At 44.5% G+C, this 21,643-nt stretch overlaps 1 protein-coding gene across 2 annotated transcripts in view; it reads right to left on the reverse strand.

Annotated features, from left to right (window-relative positions):
* PXK (PX domain containing serine/threonine kinase like) overlaps positions 1–19,677 on the reverse strand; it is a 69,671-nt gene extending 49,994 nt beyond the window's left edge. The window contains exon 1 of one of the 2 annotated variants that reach the window (XM_037137311.2): positions 19,469–19,677. In XM_037137311.2, the coding sequence (XP_036993206.1) occupies positions 19,469–19,570 (102 nt within the window). In that variant the 5' untranslated portion in view covers positions 19,571–19,677. The remainder of the gene's footprint in view (positions 1–19,468) is intronic. The other variant, XM_037137309.2, reaches the window with a different exon arrangement.
* Positions 19,678–21,643: the final 1,966 nt, after the last annotated feature.

Consider the following 21,643-nt stretch of genomic DNA (forward strand, 5'->3'; position numbering starts at 1 on the left):
TTGCCGGTCCTGTGGTCCCGACCCTCCTGTGACCTCTCCTCCCCCGGCATGTTGCTAGTCATGCGGGTTAGACCCTGTTAGGGCAGGACCGAACAAGGGGGCCGGAGAACAGCCCTTAAGCAGTAAGCCCTTGGACAATGAGGTTCTGACCCACATCAAATACATCTGGGCCTCAATTGTGTTTTAGCTCCAGGCCCAGAAAAGCAGCAAAACCAGACAAGCAATGCCATGGCTGATATCAGGGCCAGCTACACTAATGACCCCTGCCCCTGTGCTGACCAATCAGTTGAGACCACGACCCTGAAAGGACACACCTGGAAAGCTGCTGAATATTCTGTTGCGATCCCCGTCTGAGACCTCCAGGTACATATCCCGAAGACGAGGACTCTAAGCAACAAGGACCCTTCTTTTGCCTCTGTAACTTATTTCCTGGGCCCATTTCTTCTACCTCTGACTCTCTAAATAACGCTTGTATAGTTTGAGTCTTATCTCTGAATTCTTTCTACAACTCAAGTACCGAGGTTGCTGAACCAAGGTCCGGTCTGACGCCACTGGTCTAACGGCTGGTGTCATTTCACTGCCAACAAAGGTATGAATTAAATCGTACAAAGTATATTAACATTTTCCCCTCAAATGCTCAGAACTGTTTTAATATCATTAGATGGTATGATTTAGCCACTATTCATGGTCACTATTCAATAAGTGCTGATCAACACAGTACTCAACAAATCCTTTCAACTGAATTAATTCTAATTTAAATAGATTATTTAGAAAATAAAGCCAAGCAAGCACTGTTAACCTGGTAATTGGATTTAAAAACAGATTTATTAAACAGTCATTTCATTCTGTTGATTTAGCAAAGGCTGATAAAGTCCATATAAGCAAGAATTTCTGCCTCCTCCAGAATATTCAACAATATCCACTCAATTATGAGTGAAGTGATAGGCCAGGCGCCATGCTTAGCTGGTTTCATGTGGGTTATAAAGTAAGTATTTCAAAACTGATTGGTGTAATGGGGCAGATCTCTGAAGCAATATGCTAATGTAATTATTTCTGAGTAGTAAAGCCAAATGCTAATAACATCTGACATTCTTATATTTTTGGATCAGTCCTTTAGCTTTGAAATTTTCTCAGAATTGCATTACTGGCAAATTTTTCTGGGCTTTTATATTCTAATAGTAGAGCTGACATTAGCACACATAACTGAGTAATTCCAAGCAACTGCGCACAGACAAGGTTTTGGAAGTAAAGTTGGGGGGAAATGTTAATTCTCAAAAATCACTCGGAGTATCCATTTCTTCACTATAATAATATTACTTTTTAAAATTCCAGTTCAACATTAGACACTTGGTAGATGCTAAGTAAACACCTGCCGACTTGCTCTACATACTTTTTAGAGTTGAAAGTTTGGACGTGCATTTTACAAAGATGTTACTGCCGGTTGCAAACATCTACTAAGCACCTATTATGTTCCAATCCCTGTGCTTGGTTCATGCTGAGGATTAACTCTGAATAAGAAAGGTACAGTCTGACTCCATCCCTTCCCTGTGGAGGTTCCTAGTTTAGATTTTTCTTTTTAACCTGGCTATAAACCGGCACACAATAATGTTTTGGACAAGCTTTTGGCAAAAGTAAAATGTAACTACAAGATAGGGCTGGGTGCAGATGTAAGACTGTAATATCCCCAAATGACACATTAACTAAAGCTTCTGCCAGGACACTCTATGTTTAGGCCAGTGGCCACTATAAAGGGTGATCCTTCCCCCAGAGGACAACTGGCAGTGTCTGGAGACTTCTTTGATTGTCACAGGGAAGGGGTGGGGGGGCTGCTGGCATCTAAAAGACAAGAGGCCAGATCTGCTTCTAATACCTACAAAGCACAGGACAGCCCCCACAGCAAAGAACCATCTGGCCACAAATGTCAATAGTGCAGAGGTTGAGAAAACCAGGTTCAGGTGCACTGAGTACACAGGTCATCCCAGTCCATGGAGGCTTAGGATGTGAAGTACTGGTGGAGGTTCCTCCTGAGTCGTGATCTGCCCTTGGGCACAACCTGCTGGTACTCCACCCACAAACGCATTTGTAACACAGGCACATTCACTTAGAACAGGGGGGTCAAACTCCTTTTCACCTGGGGTCACATCAGCCTCAGGGTCGCCTTCAAAGGGCCCAATGTAATTTCAACTCCTTAACAGTTAAGGAGTAGTTACATTTATACAGTCCTAAAATTATTTCGGCCCTTTGAAGGCAACTGTGAGGCTGATGTGGCCCCTGGTGAAACTGAGTTTGACGTCCCTGACTTAGAAGGCGCACTCGGTTACCACCAGCCTCGAAGCAGCACCCACTGCATTTCGCCCTCGAAGACACATTAAGAACGAGACTCCCGTGTAGCCCCACAGCCCCCACTCTGTGCCATCCACCATGTGGTTACAAACACAGAAAGACAATGGGAAATAAAATGATATTCAGAAATATTTTTATTCAAGTCCAATGGAGCAAATTGTTCCCTAACTATAAAATATTTGAATTATTTTAGTTTGCTTGACACCACCATCCACCCTGACCAAAAAAAAAAAAACCAAGTACTTCCACCTCAAATCTCCAATGCTGCAAACTAAACAATACAGTATGGCTGTCTGCTGCTGGAAACTGGGCGGTGGCTCTTGTTAACACACAGAAAAGAGCGCTCTGACAACCAGCAGAAACCCCACACTGGCAGTCAGCCCCACCTCCTGAGCTGGAGTCAGCAGCCCGGAATCCTCCAGCGGCTCATTCCCAACGTTGCCACCCTCTCTGATGTGGCACAGGACCTGCGTATGTATAAACCACAAGGCCCTGCAGGCTGAGAGCCCCGAAGGGCAACCCTAAGTCACACAGGTCTATGCCTGCCCCCTAACTGTGCCATCTGTGGCCGCTTCCCCAAAGGGCCTTCTTCCTGCTCCTCCTCAGGACACCACACCCCTTATCTTGGAGGGGCAGGGTTGCTGCTTGTCAAGCCCTAGCATGTGGCCATTTTGGCAAGTCAGTGTGGCCTGGTGCTGAAGTTCTTCAAACTGGAAAGCTGCCAAGACCATGTGACTTCTTACATAAGTGAAAGAATTAATGGAAAATGAACTCTGATTTTGTGCCAGGAATTTTGCTAAGCTATTTACTCATTACTTCTCATTCAATTCTCACAGCTGCTTAGAGGGTAGGCAATCTCAGCTCAGCGAGATGAAGTGAGCTCTCCAAGGTCACACAGCTAGCAAGAACTGGGACCCAAGTCACTGACTCTTAAGACCTTCCAGCCTGCCAGTCACGCTGGCGACCCCCAGTGCCTGGAGGGAGCCCTTCTGCAGCCATGAGAAATGGGGGTCCTCACTAGCCTGTGGAACTCGGGTGGTTTGCCCCTAACCTATGGACTCTCCACCTTGTGCAGCTAGGGCTGTCACTGCCACCCCAGCGATGGATGCTTCCAACGCAGGCCATCTTCCAGTAGGCATCGGCCCTGGCATTTTGGGTCTCGTAAGCTTCCCGAAAGATAGTTAAGATCCCACTGCACAGTAGGCTGGTATTCAAAGATGCCTCAGATTGGTGATATTTTAAGAAAAATAAGAATTTATTTTGAGTCTGTCTGTCTCCAAATTACTTTAGTAAGACTACAAACACAAACGACTTTGAAAGGAATGTGTTAAAAGAACTAAAGCCAAAACCTAAGAAAACCTTTAAACCAGCCTTACCCGTGTAATTCTCTCTGCCCTTTTGGCACGGAGAACAGATTTACTCTGAAACTCAAAGTACAGAAACACGGGGTAGCTCTTCAGAGGTAGTTTATAGGCAACCGTCAGTGCTCCCACATCTCTACCTCTAAAGCAGAGGGTCCCAACTCTGCTACATCCTGGCATCACCTAGAGGAGTTTTTTGCAAAGATACCTACTTAGACCCTACTGTCCTGAGATTCTGATTTAACTTGTCTGGGCTGAGGCACAGGCATTAGTAGGTCTTGGAACTTCCCAGGTGATTCTAATGGTGCTGCCAGGGGTAAGAACCATGATTCTAAAACCTCTTAAATAGGAAGCAGCTTCACGCTACAAAAATAAAACCCTTCTCACGAGAGGAAGAAAACAAATTAGCCAAGCAGCCACCAAACCTCAGTCTCTTCTACCCCTATATCTCCCTGCTCTCCTGTCTTCTTGGGCATACTAGGTGCTTATGCCAAGCCCTCAAGGGATCCCCTGCACTGGGCCTGTAGCTGTGGCTTCCACAGACACCACCCGCAGGATCTGCCAATGGCCCTTTGAGGTGACCACGGAAGAGCCATTACCCTCATTCACAGCTGGGAAAATGAGTATGTGAGAGGACAGATGCCTTGACTAGAGAGTGGTGGATCTGGGTGACAAGGGCAGGTCCATCCACCCACTAACTGCACCGCTCCTCTGAGTTCATTCCCAAACCTGCTTCCTCCTCCAAAAGAAGCCCCACAAAGAACACTGAGCACATGTGACCTTGCTGGACACCCAACATATGCTACTTGCCAGCTCAGGAACCTTTCAGAGATCCTGCTGGCCAAGGATAAAACCCAAACTCCTCTGCCTAGCAGCCGTGTTCTCTACCACCTGACCAAACTGTCCTAACCCTCTCTCTCTACTCAAACCCTCCTCTTACTTTTTGTATTTAACCACCTCTTCTTACTCCCCTTGCTTTGCTGTTCTACCTATTAAAAACCTAGTGCAGCCTTTCAATCCTGTTCCTATTTCTACCCCATGTTTGTCTCAGTAGGAGGATCTCTTTAACGGGATTAAGTTCTTCATGGACTAGAATCACACATTTCTTTGTATTCCAAACAGTAACCAGCACAAGGCCAGGCCAAGAGCAGAAGCATGACAAACATTCCTTGATGAGTATTTGTTGACTGATGGCTTGCACCTTTGGCAAAGAAGAAGCATACTGCTCTTTTCCACGTGCACCTCTACCCAGGTAAGTCAAATAGCACTCTCAAGAAAATCTCCACGTGACCCCCCAAGGCCTCACACTGAAGTCAGTATCCATACCCACAGCACCACGCGGCACAACAGCTGAGCTCACAGGCAGTGGGCAGCATCACCCTGAAGGACAGCAAGATTTTGGAGGAAATTCTCAGAGTCACAGGACTTGTGCTCAGCTCCCTGGCCACCTGCCTGGTGGCTTATGGTACTTAATATCTCATGTAGAATTCATAATTACTCCTTGCTCTGCTAAATATTCATAACATACCGCTGTCTCATCTACAGATTTTCAGGGCTGAAATGTACCTTTGTTTTATTTTAATTGCTGTGCAATCCAATAATGTATAAAACCTCCCCCCAAACCAATGAAAGCATTAAGGGTTTTAAAAGCACCTAAAGAATCACTATTATCTTGACCTACATTGTGGCCAGCGAGGGAAGCCAAGTGTATCTCCTTTTCAACTGAAATAAATTTCATTTTAAGTCTAACTGATGGAGTCATAGAACCGTGTGCTTTAACTTTATGCAAACAAATTCTTCAGATTTTACTGTGTTCACAGAAAGAACAAGGAACACAGCATGAGTAGGCTTTGATCTCCGCAGGGCCACGCAGGGCCCTATCCCCTGTGGCTCGGGCTTCTCCCTTCTCTGGGCCTTTTGAAGTCAACTCTCTTCTCTGTGGGACAGGATCCTGCCCTGCCAGGGGAGCTAATCTCCAAACGCACATCAAAAACAGCCGATGTTCCAGCTAGGAGAAATACTGCAAAGCAGTGCTCAGAAACTCTTCTGACCTCAGACATGATTACAGAAGAGATACAGCATTTTACTTTATGTATGTATGTATATATTGTCCTCACCTGAGGACATGTTCTCATTGCCTTTAGAGAGAAAGGAAGAGGAGAGAGAAACATCAACGTGAGAAAGAAGCATCCGTATGTGCCCCAACCAGGGATACTCGCCAGTGTGGGGGCAGGGGATGAACCCACAACCCAGGCAAGTGTCCTGACGGGGATTCAAACCGCAACCCCTCAGTTTCAGGAGGATGCTCAACCAACTGAGCCACACCCACCAGGGCTGCTTACAGCATTTTAAAGCAGCGGTACCCAACCTTTTTGGAACCAGGGACCGGTTTCACGGAAGAGTTTTTCCACGGCCTGGGTGGGGTGGGGAGAAGGGGGAGGAGACTGGAGGCGGAGCTCAAGCAGTAATGCGAAGCTTCGCTCATCTCCTGCTGAGAGGCCTGGTTCCTAACAGGCCAGGGACCAAACCAGTCCGCGGCCAGCTTGGGGGCCGCTGTTTTAAAGAGCAGTTACTGTAGCATTCTACAGTGCAATGACCCTTAAATAGTGCCAAAGCAAATTATATAATTTGTAAGATGGGAATCCAGTATTCTGTCTTACATGAAAGCAATTAAAAAAAACACCCTCAAAAATCTAGAGACTCGATTAAACTGTAATTAAAAATGAAATACAACCTTCATTTATTAATCCTCACATCCCTCGGGCCAACACCCTAATACTGTAGAAACAGACGCAGTGAACACAGTCTCAGAAACCCGCCCAGTCTCTGAGACTGTCTAGGAAAGACAGTTAAACACACAAACAACAATCTGGTTGGAAATAATTTTTATGTGGGTTCTGGAAGCTAAGGTGGCCAACACACCATCCCTCATGCCCTCAGCCGGCACTAACCCCAAGTACACGCTAGAACTGAAGTGCTCCTTCTTGGGGGGCCATTTCTCTACCTACCCCTACCCAAGAGACAACATGCACCCCTCTCCCGTACCATCTGCACAAGCCCCCAGGAGGAAAGGGCACCAACTTTCTATTTAAAGAGACCTGATTTTGGGATTGAGTGCTGGCCTACCAACTAAAGGGTCACCAGGTGGATTCCCGGTCAGGGCACAGGCCTGGGTTGCAGGCCTCTCTCTGAAATTAAATAAATAAATCTTAAAAAAAAATAAAGAGAACTGATTTTAAGCTCAACTGCCACTTACTAGTTTTTGTGACCAAACATCTCTAAGTCTCAGTTTCACCTGCAAAATCATACCTTTCCAACAGGGTTGTGGTGAATATTAGATTAAATCGTATATTTAGAATATCTGACACAAAGTCCAGCTTTATAACTTTTCTGCTAAGAAAATAGCAAATACAAGGTGTCTGCTGGAGACTATATCGCAGCTTTAATCAGCAAGCACAGGAGATAGCAGCAGCACTATGAAGAACACCAAAAAAATAACAAAAAGCAGCCATTCCCTTTGAACATGGGAAACAATTTTATCAGTCTCTGCTTTCTAACAGGGAGTACCATTACTCCAGCATCTATTGTCCCAGCTTCTACACCCACTTTCAAAGGGGGCTAATTAAAAAGCCTGTCCCTAAAATAATCAGGACATCAACAATAAGAGAAAGGATAAGTTATTTATAGTTTATCCATTTAGTGGAAGAATATGCCAGACTTTAAAAGGATGGATTAGCCCTGACTGGTGTGGCTCTGTGGGTTGGATGTTGTCCTGCAAACCAAAAGGTCACATATTCAATTTCTGGTTAGGGCACATGCCTGGGTGGGCCTGGTCCCCAGTCAGAAGTGTGCAAGAGGCAACCAATCAACCTTTCTCTCCTTCTCTTTCTCCCTTCCCCTCTCTCTAAAAATAAATAAAATCTTTTAAAAAATAAATGAAAGGATATATTACTAAAGTAATTTTTATTACATGGGTAAAGGTGTATGCTATAATGTCAAATTTGGAAAAAAGGATAAAAAAATTCTGTGATAACTTTGACAGGAAGAAGGGACTACACCAAATGGTAATAGCAATTGTCTCTGGAGGTAAAATTATGTGTGGTTTAAACTCTTTTAGCTATTTTTTCTATATTTTTCAGGATATCCTCAATGGACATATATTACTTTTCTTTTAAAGTAATAGGTTTTACTACTTCTGAAGTCATAAACATTCATTATAGAATGAGTAGAGGTTTTTCTTTCTTTATTTTTATTGTTAAGAACACAGTTACTCTTCTAATCAGGAAAAACTATTTTTTTAAAAGTTCCTTGGTTTGCCACACATGTAATTTAAAACATGCTTCTTTAACATAAGGAATCCTAAGTGATAAGATAAGCACTGAGATTATCTGAGCTTGGATAAGAGCACAGTACATTATCAATGATAAATATAAACGATCATCTTTTTTCCTTTGACAAAGAACCATTTGGTCATTTTACGAACTCATCAACACTTTTACTGTTCTGGGGAGCCTGGGAAACCAGAAAATGAAAGTCAAATAAATTAACCCTTCCAGTTGCTCCAGGGATGGTGCAACATTTGGTGTTGCAAGGGTGTACCACCCTGATGCAAGGGTGGTACAATCCCAAAGAAGTGTCCCTTGCTTGATTTCAACTCATAGTTTCAAGCTAGGAAATCCCTACTGGTTTCAATTATTTATAGTGGAACCGATCACCATCAATAGGGATAACGAAGGGTTGACTACACATACATTTATTCTCCGTAGGCTAGAAATGTTGCTGTGTTCTCCTGAGACACTAGTTCCAATTCATAACCAACTAGTGACTGCACACGCCATGCTGCTGTGTGTCTCCTCAGAGCTTGAGGTGGGAGCTGTCAGGGCTATGGAACACTTACTCTACGCCTTCTGTTCCTCACATTATTGCATCTCCCAGGGACACTTGAAGGTGTGACTACCTCTTGGGTTATAAGGACCCAGGGCATCAATGCCTTAGCCAAGTGCACTCCACTGCCATGGCCAGGTGGCTCAGCCGGTCAGAGTGTCAGTCCTGTACACCAAAATGATCACTGTCAGGGCACATGCCTAGGTTTCAGGTTTGTTCCTCAGCTGAGGTGCGTTGTGGTGGCAACTGATCCACGCCTCTCTCTCGCATCAATGTTTCTGTCTCTCCTGTTCCCTTTCTCTCTCAAATCAGTAAACATATCCTTGGGCAAGGATTAACAAAAAACACACAAGTGCACTCGGCTAAGTGATAAGAATGAACTTCACTGCAGGCCTGCATGACCCAGGGCACAGCAGTTCCTGTGTTCTGCCGAGTTGGGCATAATGTCTGCACATCACATACCCTCTCATTTTGATGAACTGAGGTCAGCTGAACCGGCAGAACCGGTCCATCTAGTCAGGAAGAAGCTGGAGACAGTGAGGGGCAGAGTGGAGACAAGAACCCAGGTGGGAGATAATGTGAGTTAATATACAGGTTCTAGCAGAAATAACACCCCTTTTTGATGACAAAATCATAAGCATGTAATTCTGTAACTTAACATCACATTCAAGCACACCATATGACATTTTAGGTGAAATGTCCAATATTTCACCTAAATATTACTGTCCGTCTCGTGCGAGACATTCACATACCCTACCAACCACACTCAAGCAGGTGTCACCTCTGCCAGACCCTGTATACAGCTGCGGAGTTCTCAGAACACCGCCCGGCCCACAGCCTCCTGACTTTAACATCCCTGCACTTTGTAACCCACCTCCTACTGCATCACACAAACTGCTGTCTACACATCTGGGTTGAATGTAACCTGGGCACCGCGTAGAAGCTGTGTCTGGGTAAGAAAACAATGTTCTCTTCACCATGTCAGATAAGCCCCACGATGAACATTAGGCAGGTTCTGAAGAAGCAGAAAGGAGCATTTTCACAGAAGCATGCCAAGAGCAGACATCCGTTTTATGGAGTACTCAGCAATTTGAATGGTAGTTCATTTCAGTTGTACCAAAATGGAACAAGGTCTTTGAGTAGGTTGTTTTGTTCCCACACTATGCTCCTGTTGAAATCTAACAATAGCAGCACAATGAATGAACCTCTTTCCTATGTCTTTCTGTTAAAAACCATGGAGACGCTGGGTCTCAGTGGACCCCAAACCCCACTGATTGCAGGGCTAGCAGGTCCTCACCCTAGTTCAGCCTTTCTCAATCAGCTCAGGGGGTTGAAGAAAGTAATGGCCTAAGGCTGTGACGTCCAACATGGCAGCCAGTATGCACACGTGGCTGGTGCCACTAAGAGAGTGAATTTTAGATTTTGTTAAGTTAAAGCAGTCTAGTGGCTACTGTACTGTACAGTAGTACATTTATAGACTTATTTACAGAAACATGGATATTTATAAAAATGTAAACATATTAAACACAATGTTGTGATTTGCTTTGTTTCTACTTAATATAACATGAATCTCTTTCTACCTTAGTAACCATTTATCTGGGTGTTATTTCTAATGTCTATATCCATGCTGTCCAATACAGCAGCCCAAGCTATTGAGCTGTAGCCCAAATTTAAACATGTTGGAATTGTAAAATATATATGATTTCCAAAATTTTGTATGACTAACATAAAATATTATTAATAATTTTTAGGTTAACTACCTGTTGCTAATATTTTAGGTATAAGTTAAGTAGATATTATTTAAATTAATTTCACCTGTTTCTTTTTACTTTTTTAATGTGGCTACTAGAAAACTTAAAATTATATATGTGGTTTGCATGATATGAGACATTTCCACTGGACAGCGCTGCCCTAAGCCCTCCACTGTATGTAACAAATTAACTCCACACCTACGCAGCAGGGATGGAAGAACTGAGAAAATGGTCCCCCAAATCAGTGTCTGATCAGTTAGCAACAGTTTAGGACAAGATAAACAACAAGGGGCTCTGGGAGGTGTTTCAGGATTAATTCGTTAAAAACTATAAGGCTTTTGTTTTGTTTCTACTTTTTAACAAAAATCTGTCAATGGAATAATCATTTAAATATTTTCTCCCTTCAACTTAGTACAGACTGAGGAGCCTCCAAGTGTGCACTCAGGAACTTAGTGCGGGGTGGGGGCGGGTCATGGAGATCGAATGAGTACATTCGTGATTTAGTTGGTTAGTCAAGGTTTGATCGTTACACAGCCCTTTAATTGATTTTACTCTTTGTCATATATGATTTCATTTACACCCATAATGGACCATGACTAAAGGCAGGCTCCAGGAATGCCAATGGCAAAATACAAGTTAGCAAAAAGGTAGGACCGTCATAAAAATGACAGCTCTGGCCCTGGCCAGGTGGCTCAGCCAGTCGGAGCACTGTCCTATGCTCAAAAAGGTTGTGGTCTGACTCCCAGTCAGAGCACATACCTAGGTTGCAGGCTGAATCTCCAGCTGGGGTGTGTACAGGAGGCAACCAGTAGATGTTTCTCTCTTCTTTCCTCTCTCTCTAAAATCAATAAGTATATCCTCGGGCAAGAACTAAAAATATAGTAATTCTACCAATTGTTTAAAGATGCTCTTTGATTAGAACAGGTCCCGTGCAAGTCTCCATTAAGCCTTTCCTGACAGAGCCACTCACACGGCAACCTCACTGCTCCCCGGCACGGGCTGGCACTCCTTCATCTTTGGATTAGATGTCTGCCACCTCTACAAGGATATAAGCTCCCTGTTTCATTTATCTTTCTATCTTGATACGCAGCACAGTGCCGTGCACACAGGGGACTCTTCATTAAGCGCTTGCTAACATTCCCAGCACCTTAGTGGCTTTCTGGCGTAGACACAGAGAACACTGTGTCCAACCCCAGGGTACACGTCCCCTTAGGGGAAAGGAAGTCAGCTGGGCTATGGAGAACACAGTTTCTTTCTCAGGAAGCAGCATTCTGAAGATGTCAGCCACTTCCCAGCCCTTCACAAGTGTCAGCACGGTCACTTGGCAGGGGAAGAGGCAGGGAAAGAACAAAGCAGCGGGCTTTCTATTTTATTTTTCACTCGGCAGCCAGAGGTCAAATGTGTATGCACTGATGCTGGGGTTCCTCCTCGATGACCAAAAGCTGGGAAGTGAAGAGCTGAAACGGGCACTTGCCAGGCGCCTCCTCCCTCCAGGCCTCGCCTTCAGGAGCTCATCTGCCAGGCCAGTGGCAGAGCCTACAGGAGCCCACCTGCCTCTTCCCTGCCTCTCCTCGCAGCCTTTGACACCAACAGCCAGCTCTGAAGCCAGGCAGGCCGCGAAGGGCGCCCTGTGCTGCCTCTCTCCAGCCTGGCTGTCCACAAGTGTAAAAAAGAAAGAAGAGGGTAGGGGGTTGCTCTTTGAGATGTTACTGATTTCTTTTTTCCATTTGTTAATAAAAGTATTCATAGTTGGGGGTGAGGCAAACTTTTCAATAAATAATTTCCCTTTTTCCATTCAACACACTTAAATGACTAAAAAGCTGTCAGAGCTCTGGCAAATACAAAGGTAATCAAAACAAAACAGCTGATACTTATGTGCTGAGCTTTATTCAGAACACTCCATGTATGTAAATTCAGTTAATCCTCGTGGCAGCCCATGCTATCCCCATTTTACAGATGAAGAAACTGAGGCTGGAGAGATTAAGCAACTTGTCCAAGGTCATTAAGGCATTGTCCCTCTCCTCAAGTTATTTAGAGTTTCACCTGTGCTAGAGGGGAGGGCATACATAGAAAACAGGGTAGTAAGAAAAAAACATGTGTATAAAATGCTTGCAACTTTCAGCCAAAGCTGAATGGGATCTTCACAGGAAGGAAAACCATATCCAGCTTATGGGTAAGACAGCAAGTAGCAGTCCACAGGAAGTGCCTCAAATAACTGCATTTATCCAACAAATTCACTTATTCAACAAATATTTACTGAATGCTAACTATGTGCTGAGGACTGTAATAATTTGAAATTGAATCAAGAAAGTGATCAATACATAGACATGAAAAGCCAGATTTAAAGTAAAATATATATATATCAAAGAGAAAGACATTGACAGGTGTGAGCAAGCTGCACGCATGGCCCTAACCACCTCGGACTGGGAAGGGGCCGAGGCGTGCTCGCCTTGCGCAGATCCACCTCTCCGCCTTCAGCAGCCCTGCTGCTCACCACTGTACCCTAGAGCCAACCACAGTGCCCATCAGAGAGCTAGGGCTCAAGAAGTCCTCATAGAATAAATTAGCACAATGCGGTGAGTGATGTGGAGATCTATATGGACAAATGCAGAGATGTCTAGAGCATGGCAATGTGCCACTCAGCTGTTCCCTGTGGGTCAGTGGGTGCTCCCAGCTGGCCAGCATGCTGGCCTGACACCAGAGGTCTAGTGTGAACAGGACCAATTCAGGCTTCGTTTCCCTCTGCTCCTGCAACTAGGAAAGTGTATGTGCATGCACGTGTGCATGGGTGTGGGACTAGAGTGCAATGAGTCCCTGCCCAGGAATCACCTGTTACCTGGGGGAAGAGCAGGCTCAAAGGAGGGCCCTCGATGAACACTGCGTTCTCTTTTCACCTCTGCAGGTGGTTCTTAGATATTTTTGCATCCAGGATTCTGCCATACCAACATTCCATTCATCCCCTCTTTCCACTGCTGTAAAAAAGCCTCAACTGAATTAATGAAGGCAGAAATGACCTGTTTTTGATGAGCCACGTCAAAGAAATGTGGGCAGCCTTGTTTAGATCGCATGAACAGAGACACTGTGATCAGCAGGAGGAACCCTGCCTAGGGCTCAGTCACCCAGCTTCCCGGCACTATCTAGTAAGTCAGCTGGGCATGCACACCAAATGCAGTAGGCGAGCTGGAACTTACAGCAATTTTTTCACACCAACAGAACATAATTCATCTGTTGTTCTAAGTATAGGATTTTCGTAGTGTATCTTTGATTGTGTACTGCATTTTTTAGATACACACATCTCACCAACTAAAATGAGTAATTCTCCAAGTTTACAGTTCTTAGTAATTTTTCCAACAGTGATCCACAGCCTAAGAGCAGGTTTTAGGTCAGCGAGGTTCTGGGAGCCTATACAAATGTGTATGAACGTTTATAGAAAATGTGTTCCTCTGATGACATCCCTAAGGGCATTGGATCTGAAGAGCTAAAGAACTTGTGCTTAGAATATAACCTGAGTTTAGCATCCTGCAGTGTTATAAAACTTTCCAAGGTAAAGGCTAAGGGGTTTCTTTTTAGGGTAATGAAAATGTTATAAAATTGATTGTGGTAATAGACAAACAACTCTGTAAATATACTAAAAGCCATGGGGTTGTATACCTTAAATGAATGATATGTGCATTTTACAAAGCTATTTAAAAAAAAAAACAAACTTTCCAGGAAGACTCCTGTTACTCTGCAATGAATTCTCCAAACTCACATGTTAATAAATAGAAGAGTACTTACTCTCTTGGTCATCAAAAAATACCTACTTGATTATCTGAAGACAACAATGACAATCGAATTCCCTTTCAACCCTACTCTTTCAGTAAGCAGGAAGCAACAAGATATCTGGATCTTCAGCCAGAAGCAGCCAGACTTAACACAAATTTGCTAGTCAGCAAGATCAGCTGGAGAGTAAATGGTCAATTTGCACACACTCTTCCCTTCCTAAAGTCCAAAGATTTATGCAAGGTAACTATTTGCCCCGCAGTCCTTAGTTAAAAGTTTCAAAGTGAAAACCATGAACCCCATCATCTCCTCTGAAAAGGAGTCACACCTTCATTTCCCCTTATCATGTGCATGTTAATCACGAAGAAGTCACTGACAAGCAAGTCTTCCAGTTTAAGGGGGGAAAAAGAATGAAAAAGCCTGCCACAACACCCCCACAACACCCCCAAACATCTAAGCACTTCTGAGTTCCAAAATGATGTTCGGGTCAGGTCTCCCATTTTCAGGATGTCCAAAGCTGGAACATGAAGGAACTTGATTTCACAGGCAGCCGCCAGAATCCTCCCGCAGCTTGAAAAGGAACCGCTACCTGCCTGCAATGGTTTGTCTAACTTGCCCCAGATGAAGAGATTCAGGCCCTCAATCAAACTCTGTATTTTGAACACTCTCAACACCACAATCCATACGGAAACTGTGTACACCAGGTGGTTGTTTCCATGATTCCCTTAGGGAGTGGAGCATATAACTATCTTTTCGATAAAATAAACTTCAGCCCCAGACCCTACATTTCCTCCTAGGAACCAGAGACAGCTTCTTATTTGTATTCCTGCCACAAGAAACCTTTCTAGTGTGATAATCCCCTCGAAAGAGATGATATAGGAAGATTAAGAATCAGGTTGCCAAAAATTATCTTCTTCAATAGGAAAAGATTACTTACAATCTCTAAATTACCAGTCTCTAAAAGCTTCCAACTCAGTCTTCTGACTGCACCCCTCACAGGTTTCAAGGACAAGTGAGGAAAAATACATAACCAAGCAGGAGATGACTGATTAGATTGCCAGAAGATAACCATTAGTATTTTATTATAATATGTGGAAGCGCTACAAGTTAATTACCACACTCTGTGTATTTGTCTATACAAACATCTTTTTAAAAACCCCACAAATCTTTACGTATTCAGTATACCTTGGAATTCTTAAAAACTCCCAAATAGCATCCTACAAAAAAGACCAGATAGATTCTGGTTTTGAGCACTGGGTTGCCTTAAAATGTCAGAATCAGAAGACAATGATGTCTTCTAATTTGGCAGCACATTTGAATAGGTACTCTGATAATATATGGATAAAGTTTTAAAGACTATTTTAAAAAGGACACAGATTAAGAAGCTGAAGCTCAACGTACCAAGTCATAAGAGGAACTTCAAAACCAGCTGTGCCGTGATGGGTAGATATTCCGGTTGACTCAAATGCACTCTGTATATGGAAGACTTCAGAGTCTGACAGGACGAAGGCTCCCTGAAAGCAGGAGCTGTCAAGTTCTCTACCATGGCTCCAGCATGTGCCAGGCACCTAGTAGGTAAGCACTCAATACCCTTTTGTTAAATGCATGAGTATTGTTGAATAAACAAACTGCAGGAATGCAGTTTCTAAAAGTCAAAGGTTCAAGGTGAGATCCATTTTCAGTAAAGATCTTAACATGTAATATTACTTCTATACAGATTTAATTGTTTTCTGTTATTCTTTAAATATCACTAAAATCATCTTTTGTTCATCAAGAACAAAATGCACCAAATGCGGAGAAAATGGGCCTGGATTCAGCTGAACCTCAGAGAAGAATATTTTAAAAGGAGGAAACTGAGATTAAGAGCCAACACGCCACAGCACACCGAGCAGCAAAACCCAGGTGTGCATAGTTGATAACGATGCTCTCCGAAACTCTCGGTGTCCTCTGGTTTCTATGTCAGCTACGTAAGCATTTTTTCAGTGTACTGACTTTATAAGTTTTCCTTTTCATATAGCCAAGAACTTAGACATTTCTCTTGTCTTCTCTCTTAGTCCTCCCAAACTTTCCCACAACCACCCTGTGTGGCTTTTTACTAGAATTCCTTTTATTTGGAAAATTCTTCCCTTTCCTCCCATCCCTAAATGCTAACTAGAAGTATTCTCTTCCTAAATACTGTCCTTTCTGATTTTATAAAAGCTTCATTTCCTTGTAGCAGAGGCCTGGTCTATATCCTGAAGCTAAATGCACTGTGCTCTGTAAAGGTGAAAAGAAAAATCATTCAAACCAGTCAGGCACAAAATCACCAACCGACTTGTACCCTTTCTGCCAGGTGTTCAACCCAACATGACTTTCTGATGGTGACCTTCTTGTTCCTTTCACCCTTCTGGCATCTCAGTTTTCCAATTAAAAAAAAAATGTTCCTCTCCAGTCCGTAAATCCCAAATCACATGTAAAATTTTCTGCTATAAATTCTGTTTCCCAAGGCTAAAACACCTTGATAAATGAAAGAAACTATGGACAGAAATTAGCTTATTTGCAATACTAATATTTTAATGTGCTTAACCTTTCGCGTATATGTTGCCAGGAAGTGAACAGCCAGAAGAAGGAAGGAAAGCACTTTACAAATACTCCATAGAGATTATTTCATGCCCTGGCTGGTGTGGCTCAGTGGATTGAGCGTGCTGGCCTGCCAGCGGTCTTGCTGTTTCGATTCCTAGTCAGGGCGCATGCCCAGGTTGTGAGTCAGGTCCATATTTGGGGGTGTACAAGAGGCAACCAGTGGACGTTTCATTCCCTCTCTTTCTCCCTCCCTTCTCTCTAAAAATAAATAAATAAGTAAATAAATAGTATTTCATTTGTGCATCGCAACAACCTTGAGAGGTAGGCAAGGCAGGCATTTATTAATCCATTTACCTATGACAAAACTAAACATCAAAAAGGTTAAGTGACTCCCACGACCAATGACACATGATCAGCAAGTGTCAGTCAAAACCCTTATCTATTAAACTCTTGCCTCTTCTGACTCAAAGGCTGTCTACTATATACTCTCTGTATGTCTCTTTCACACAGCCAAGGAGAAACTTCCCAGAGATTCGGCATTACAAAGGGAAGATGCCCCTCTGACTTCTGGGACACCATCTCCCTTTGGCTAACAAGCCAGAAAGCCATCTTCAATCTTCCTACAGAAAACAGTGTCTTTTTCTTCTGTATACCACCCCCAAAACTACCTCTTTCCAGAATAATTTCCAACAGTTCCTGTTTTAAAGGGACTCACTCAGAAGGCACTAATAGTCCAAAAACTTGGCATCAGCATATGATTATCTCAATAAAGTTCAGGGCTGATGCAACATTTCTGTCTCAGATTTTACAGTTAAAATGACAAGAACATAGAAGAGTCAAAAATTATGCAAGACAAGGCTACTTTTTTTTTTTTTACTCCAACACATCTGCCTCTATGGGTCTCCTGTGAGTCATTGTCTTTTGTGTTCAGTCACCATTATGGGAACTGCCATTCTCTCTACCCTCAGGCATTTTACTTTTTTCCTTAAAGAAAAGCTCTGCAACTGAAAAGGAATTCTATTATCTCTTTCTCCTCCTTGCCAAAGCACTGATCCCTTACTTTAGTGCCTTAGATACGATGTTGTCCCAATTTTCATCACTACCATTTTACACAGAGAAGCAAAGTAAGGTTGCAATTTATTTATTCATTCAACAAACACATATGAAATCTTATCAGATGCCAGAGATGAGGACTGAAAAATGAGTAAGAAGTATCCCTCCTCTCACAGCCTGGTGGGGAGGAGGGAATACTAAAGAAGTAATTACAGAATAAACTGGTCAGTGTTAAGGTAGAGGTGAGCACATGGCTTGGGGCAGTGGCCATCATGGAACGATTCCTGCAGGAAGTGATCTGTCAGCATTTATACGCATCTCTCTCTTTATTCTCATTACAAAAAACACCTAAAAGACCCAACCCCACTCGTTAAAAGGTTATTAGATTTACTTGCCAATAATCAAACAAAAATCTAATTTAATACCCAAATTTTTTCTTGACTCCTTGCCCCAAATGTCAACCCTTAACTCATAGTCCCTTAGCACAAATTACAGAGGGTTTAACATTCTGTCCTATATACTGCCTTCTCACAAATCCATAGAACAGGGTTAAAGATGCACACAATGAAATAAAATATACTTTCAAAAAATACAATCATTTTCCTAACTGGAAATGAACACTGAACAATCCAAGCCCTACAAAGCATGGCTGTCAGAAGAGGAAACTGAGGTTCAAAAAGTCCCACTTCAAGACAACAGAATAAAAGGTCTCTTTGAAGTCACCAGAACAGCTTGAACAAAAAGAGAAACAGAAGGCTATTGTGGGGACTTAGCCTCCAGATGATGCACCCCAAGCACACTGCAATGGTAAACAAACAAGCTTCTGAGCAGGAATCTCTTTGGTGACCTAACAAAACATTACAATTTAAGGAATCTCTCTCTTCCCATTCATTACTTCCCAGAGTCCCACTGCTGGCAGCTCCTGTTTTCTTGCCTAGTTCCTGGGTTTATAACTTGCAAATTATAATGTATGGTGTGCTTTTCCAAAAAAGGTACAGGCAAATGAAAACAACCATGGTTTTAAAGCCACATAAAAGACAGTGTATGTAACATAAATGAACTCTGCCTGTGTTTACTACGAGGACCTATTACTCCTTTATATTACTCCAGTGGATTTTAAACTCAAATGAACGCTACCACTGCCCACTAAATAGCAGGTTAGAGTCAGGAAGGAGCACATTCATACACCTGCCTCAGCAGGACTCCAGACTGCCTCCCCCAAAGGTGCCTCGGCCGAGCACTCGACCTGGAAATGGGGCTGCAGACCCCAGCCTCTTTCGTTCAGCTCACAAAACAAGCAGGCTCTGAAGTCCCATTTCAGTTTGGCCCGGCACACCCTCATCCCCACCACTTAAATCCCCGGGGAAAGGAGGCAAACTCAGCGGCCCCAAAGGGGAGAAGGCTGGCGGCGGGCATAAGGGTATGAGAGTGTCCTGAATGGTCAGTTTACTCGGCCGGCCCTAGGTGGGCCCAGGAGCCCAACACCACCCCCGACTCGCAGTGCTCTCCAGCGAACAGCCGAGCCCCTCCCGCTCTTTGGCCCCGGGAGCTGCGATCCCCACCGTCTAGCCTTCCAGACCAGAGCCTGGGCCCCGGGGGCCCAGACGTAGAGCCACCGCCATCCAAAACCCTCCTAGTCTGGGCCGTCCACCCTTTACCGGGTCCCCGCCCAGGCTTCCCTGCCCCGGCGCCCGCAGCCTCCCGCGGCCCCGGGCCGCCCCGCGCCGTCTGCCCGACCGGCGGGCCGCGCACCGTGTGGGACTGCAGGCTCTGGCTCGCCTCGATTGCTGCTGTCAGCGGCACCGTGTCGTCCAGGAGCACCTTGCCGGCCGGCGGCTTCTCCATGAAGGCCATCCCGGGACGCCAGTCCACCACCGCCTCGGGACCAGGGGCAGGAACCACAGGCGCCGACTCCCGCCGCCCTCCCGGCACCGCCGCCGCCGCCGCTGTCAACACGCGCCGCCCCACGCGCCGCAGCCACCCGCTTGACCCGCTGGGTCCTAACGCCGACCGTCCCACCGCCAACACTGTCATCACAGGCCGCCCTTCACGCCGTTGCCTCCCGCGGGGTCTTAACGCCAACCTTCCTCAGTCGGTGCTGCCCTGGACCCGCCCCTCCGAGGTCCTCGCAGCAGCGACTCACACCGGATACCCTTAGTATTGGCCATCTAACCTGAGGACACTTCACCCTAAGTCATCACGTCCAGAGACCCTCAAATCCGAAGACACAGTGTCCTCAGCCCTGTGACCCAGGTACCCTCATGCCCAAAGATCCCCAGGTTGAGCTTTTCACGTTAGGCCCTCAAAAGCTTTGACTGTCAGACTTGAAACCTTTACAACTGGACAATTGTAAATCAAACCTTTACAACCTTCCCACCCAATCCTTTCAGATCCAAGGACCCTAAGATCCCGGGGGGAGCCCTTCAGGGTGTAGACCCTCTGCCTGCACCCTGAAAGATCCAGAAACTTTCTAAAACAAGTCCTCCAAATTCAGGTTTTACTTGAACTTTTGCACCTCACTCTTCAAACCCCAAGAACCTAAGAGCTGGGCCTTCAGAATTAGACTTCACAGTCGGAGCCCTTGGACTACAGGACCCTCTAGGCCAAGCTCTGACTTAACTGGGAATCCTAAAAAATAGGCACTGGTCCAAGGACTCCCAGCCTCTACCTTCTCTTAGATCAGTCCACAAGGCTTTCAACCCTGAGAACCCTCAAACAAGATCCCTCAGACTTGAGGTCCTCAGTCTCACTGTACCAGTTCCAAGAACCTTAAACCCAGAGTCAGAGAACTTTATACCCAACTTCTTGGCTCCAAATTTGTCCCACAGTTAGCCTGAACCCAAGGCCACAATCCTGGCACTCCTTACAACCTCAACCCTACCTGCCCCCCCCCCCCCCGGCCCCACACACACATAGAGATCCCACCCACCCTGCTATCTCCCAGGGCAGCATCCCAGGATAAGTTAGACTTGGAATTAGACAACCAGGATCTTCAGGGTTCCGGCATTTACCAGCTGAGAGACCTTGAATGAGTTACTCAACCTCTTTGAGCCTAGCTCCCCATCTGTAAAACAAATAGACTTGTATGGAAAGTTTGGTATGAAGAATGCAGTAGGATCAGAAGGGGCTTGGCACATAATAAAACTCAAATGATATTACTTTCTTTCTTCCCTTCAGTTCACATAATGGAGGGATTCTAACTCTTAAATTTGTATCCCCTAAATTTCTACATTACAGACAACAAGAGAATAGTTTCTTGGTAACACCCCCAAAAATCTGACATCGCGGCAAATGCCTAGACAGTATCTAAAGGTCACCCTCTCCAGATCTCAAACTTAATGGGATTGTTGGACAACTCCAGGTGGCTACGGAGCCTTAACAGAGTGATGTCGGGCTAAGACCCAGTGGATAAAGATGTGAAGAGGAAAACATGGAACTTCTTGATTCAGTCCTAAAATAATCAGAGCTCTTCCTGCATTCTGTTTTTGTCCCAGTGTGGATTTTTTGTTTTTGTTTGTTTTTTTTTAGATTTTATTTACTTATCCTTAGAGGGAAAGGGAAGGAGAGAAGGAGAGAAATATCAATGTATGGTCGCCTCTCGTGCGTCAACCTCATCGTGTGTCTGCTGGGAACTGGCCTGCAATCCAGGCATGTGCCCTGACTGGGAATCAAACCATGATCCTCTGGTTCACAAGCTTGTGCTCAATCCACTGAGCTACACCAGCCAGGCTGTCCCAGTGTGTTTAAAAGCATCAGTCTATTGAAACAAAATCATTTATCATTTAGAGAGGATTCACTTAAAGAAATTTCATTTCTTTAAGGCCAATGGATTATTTCATTGCCAGAATCACAGACACCCAAATTCTGCTTTAATCATTTCTACTTTCATGTGGACTGACCATGACAAGGTTCTTCTTGCATGCTGCT

This window comes from Artibeus jamaicensis, unplaced genomic scaffold (assembly GCF_021234435.1).
Source record: "Artibeus jamaicensis isolate MK-2021 breed Jamaican fruit bat unplaced genomic scaffold, CSHL_Jam_final contig_519, whole genome shotgun sequence".
NCBI lineage: Eukaryota > Metazoa > Chordata > Mammalia > Chiroptera > Phyllostomidae > Artibeus > Artibeus jamaicensis.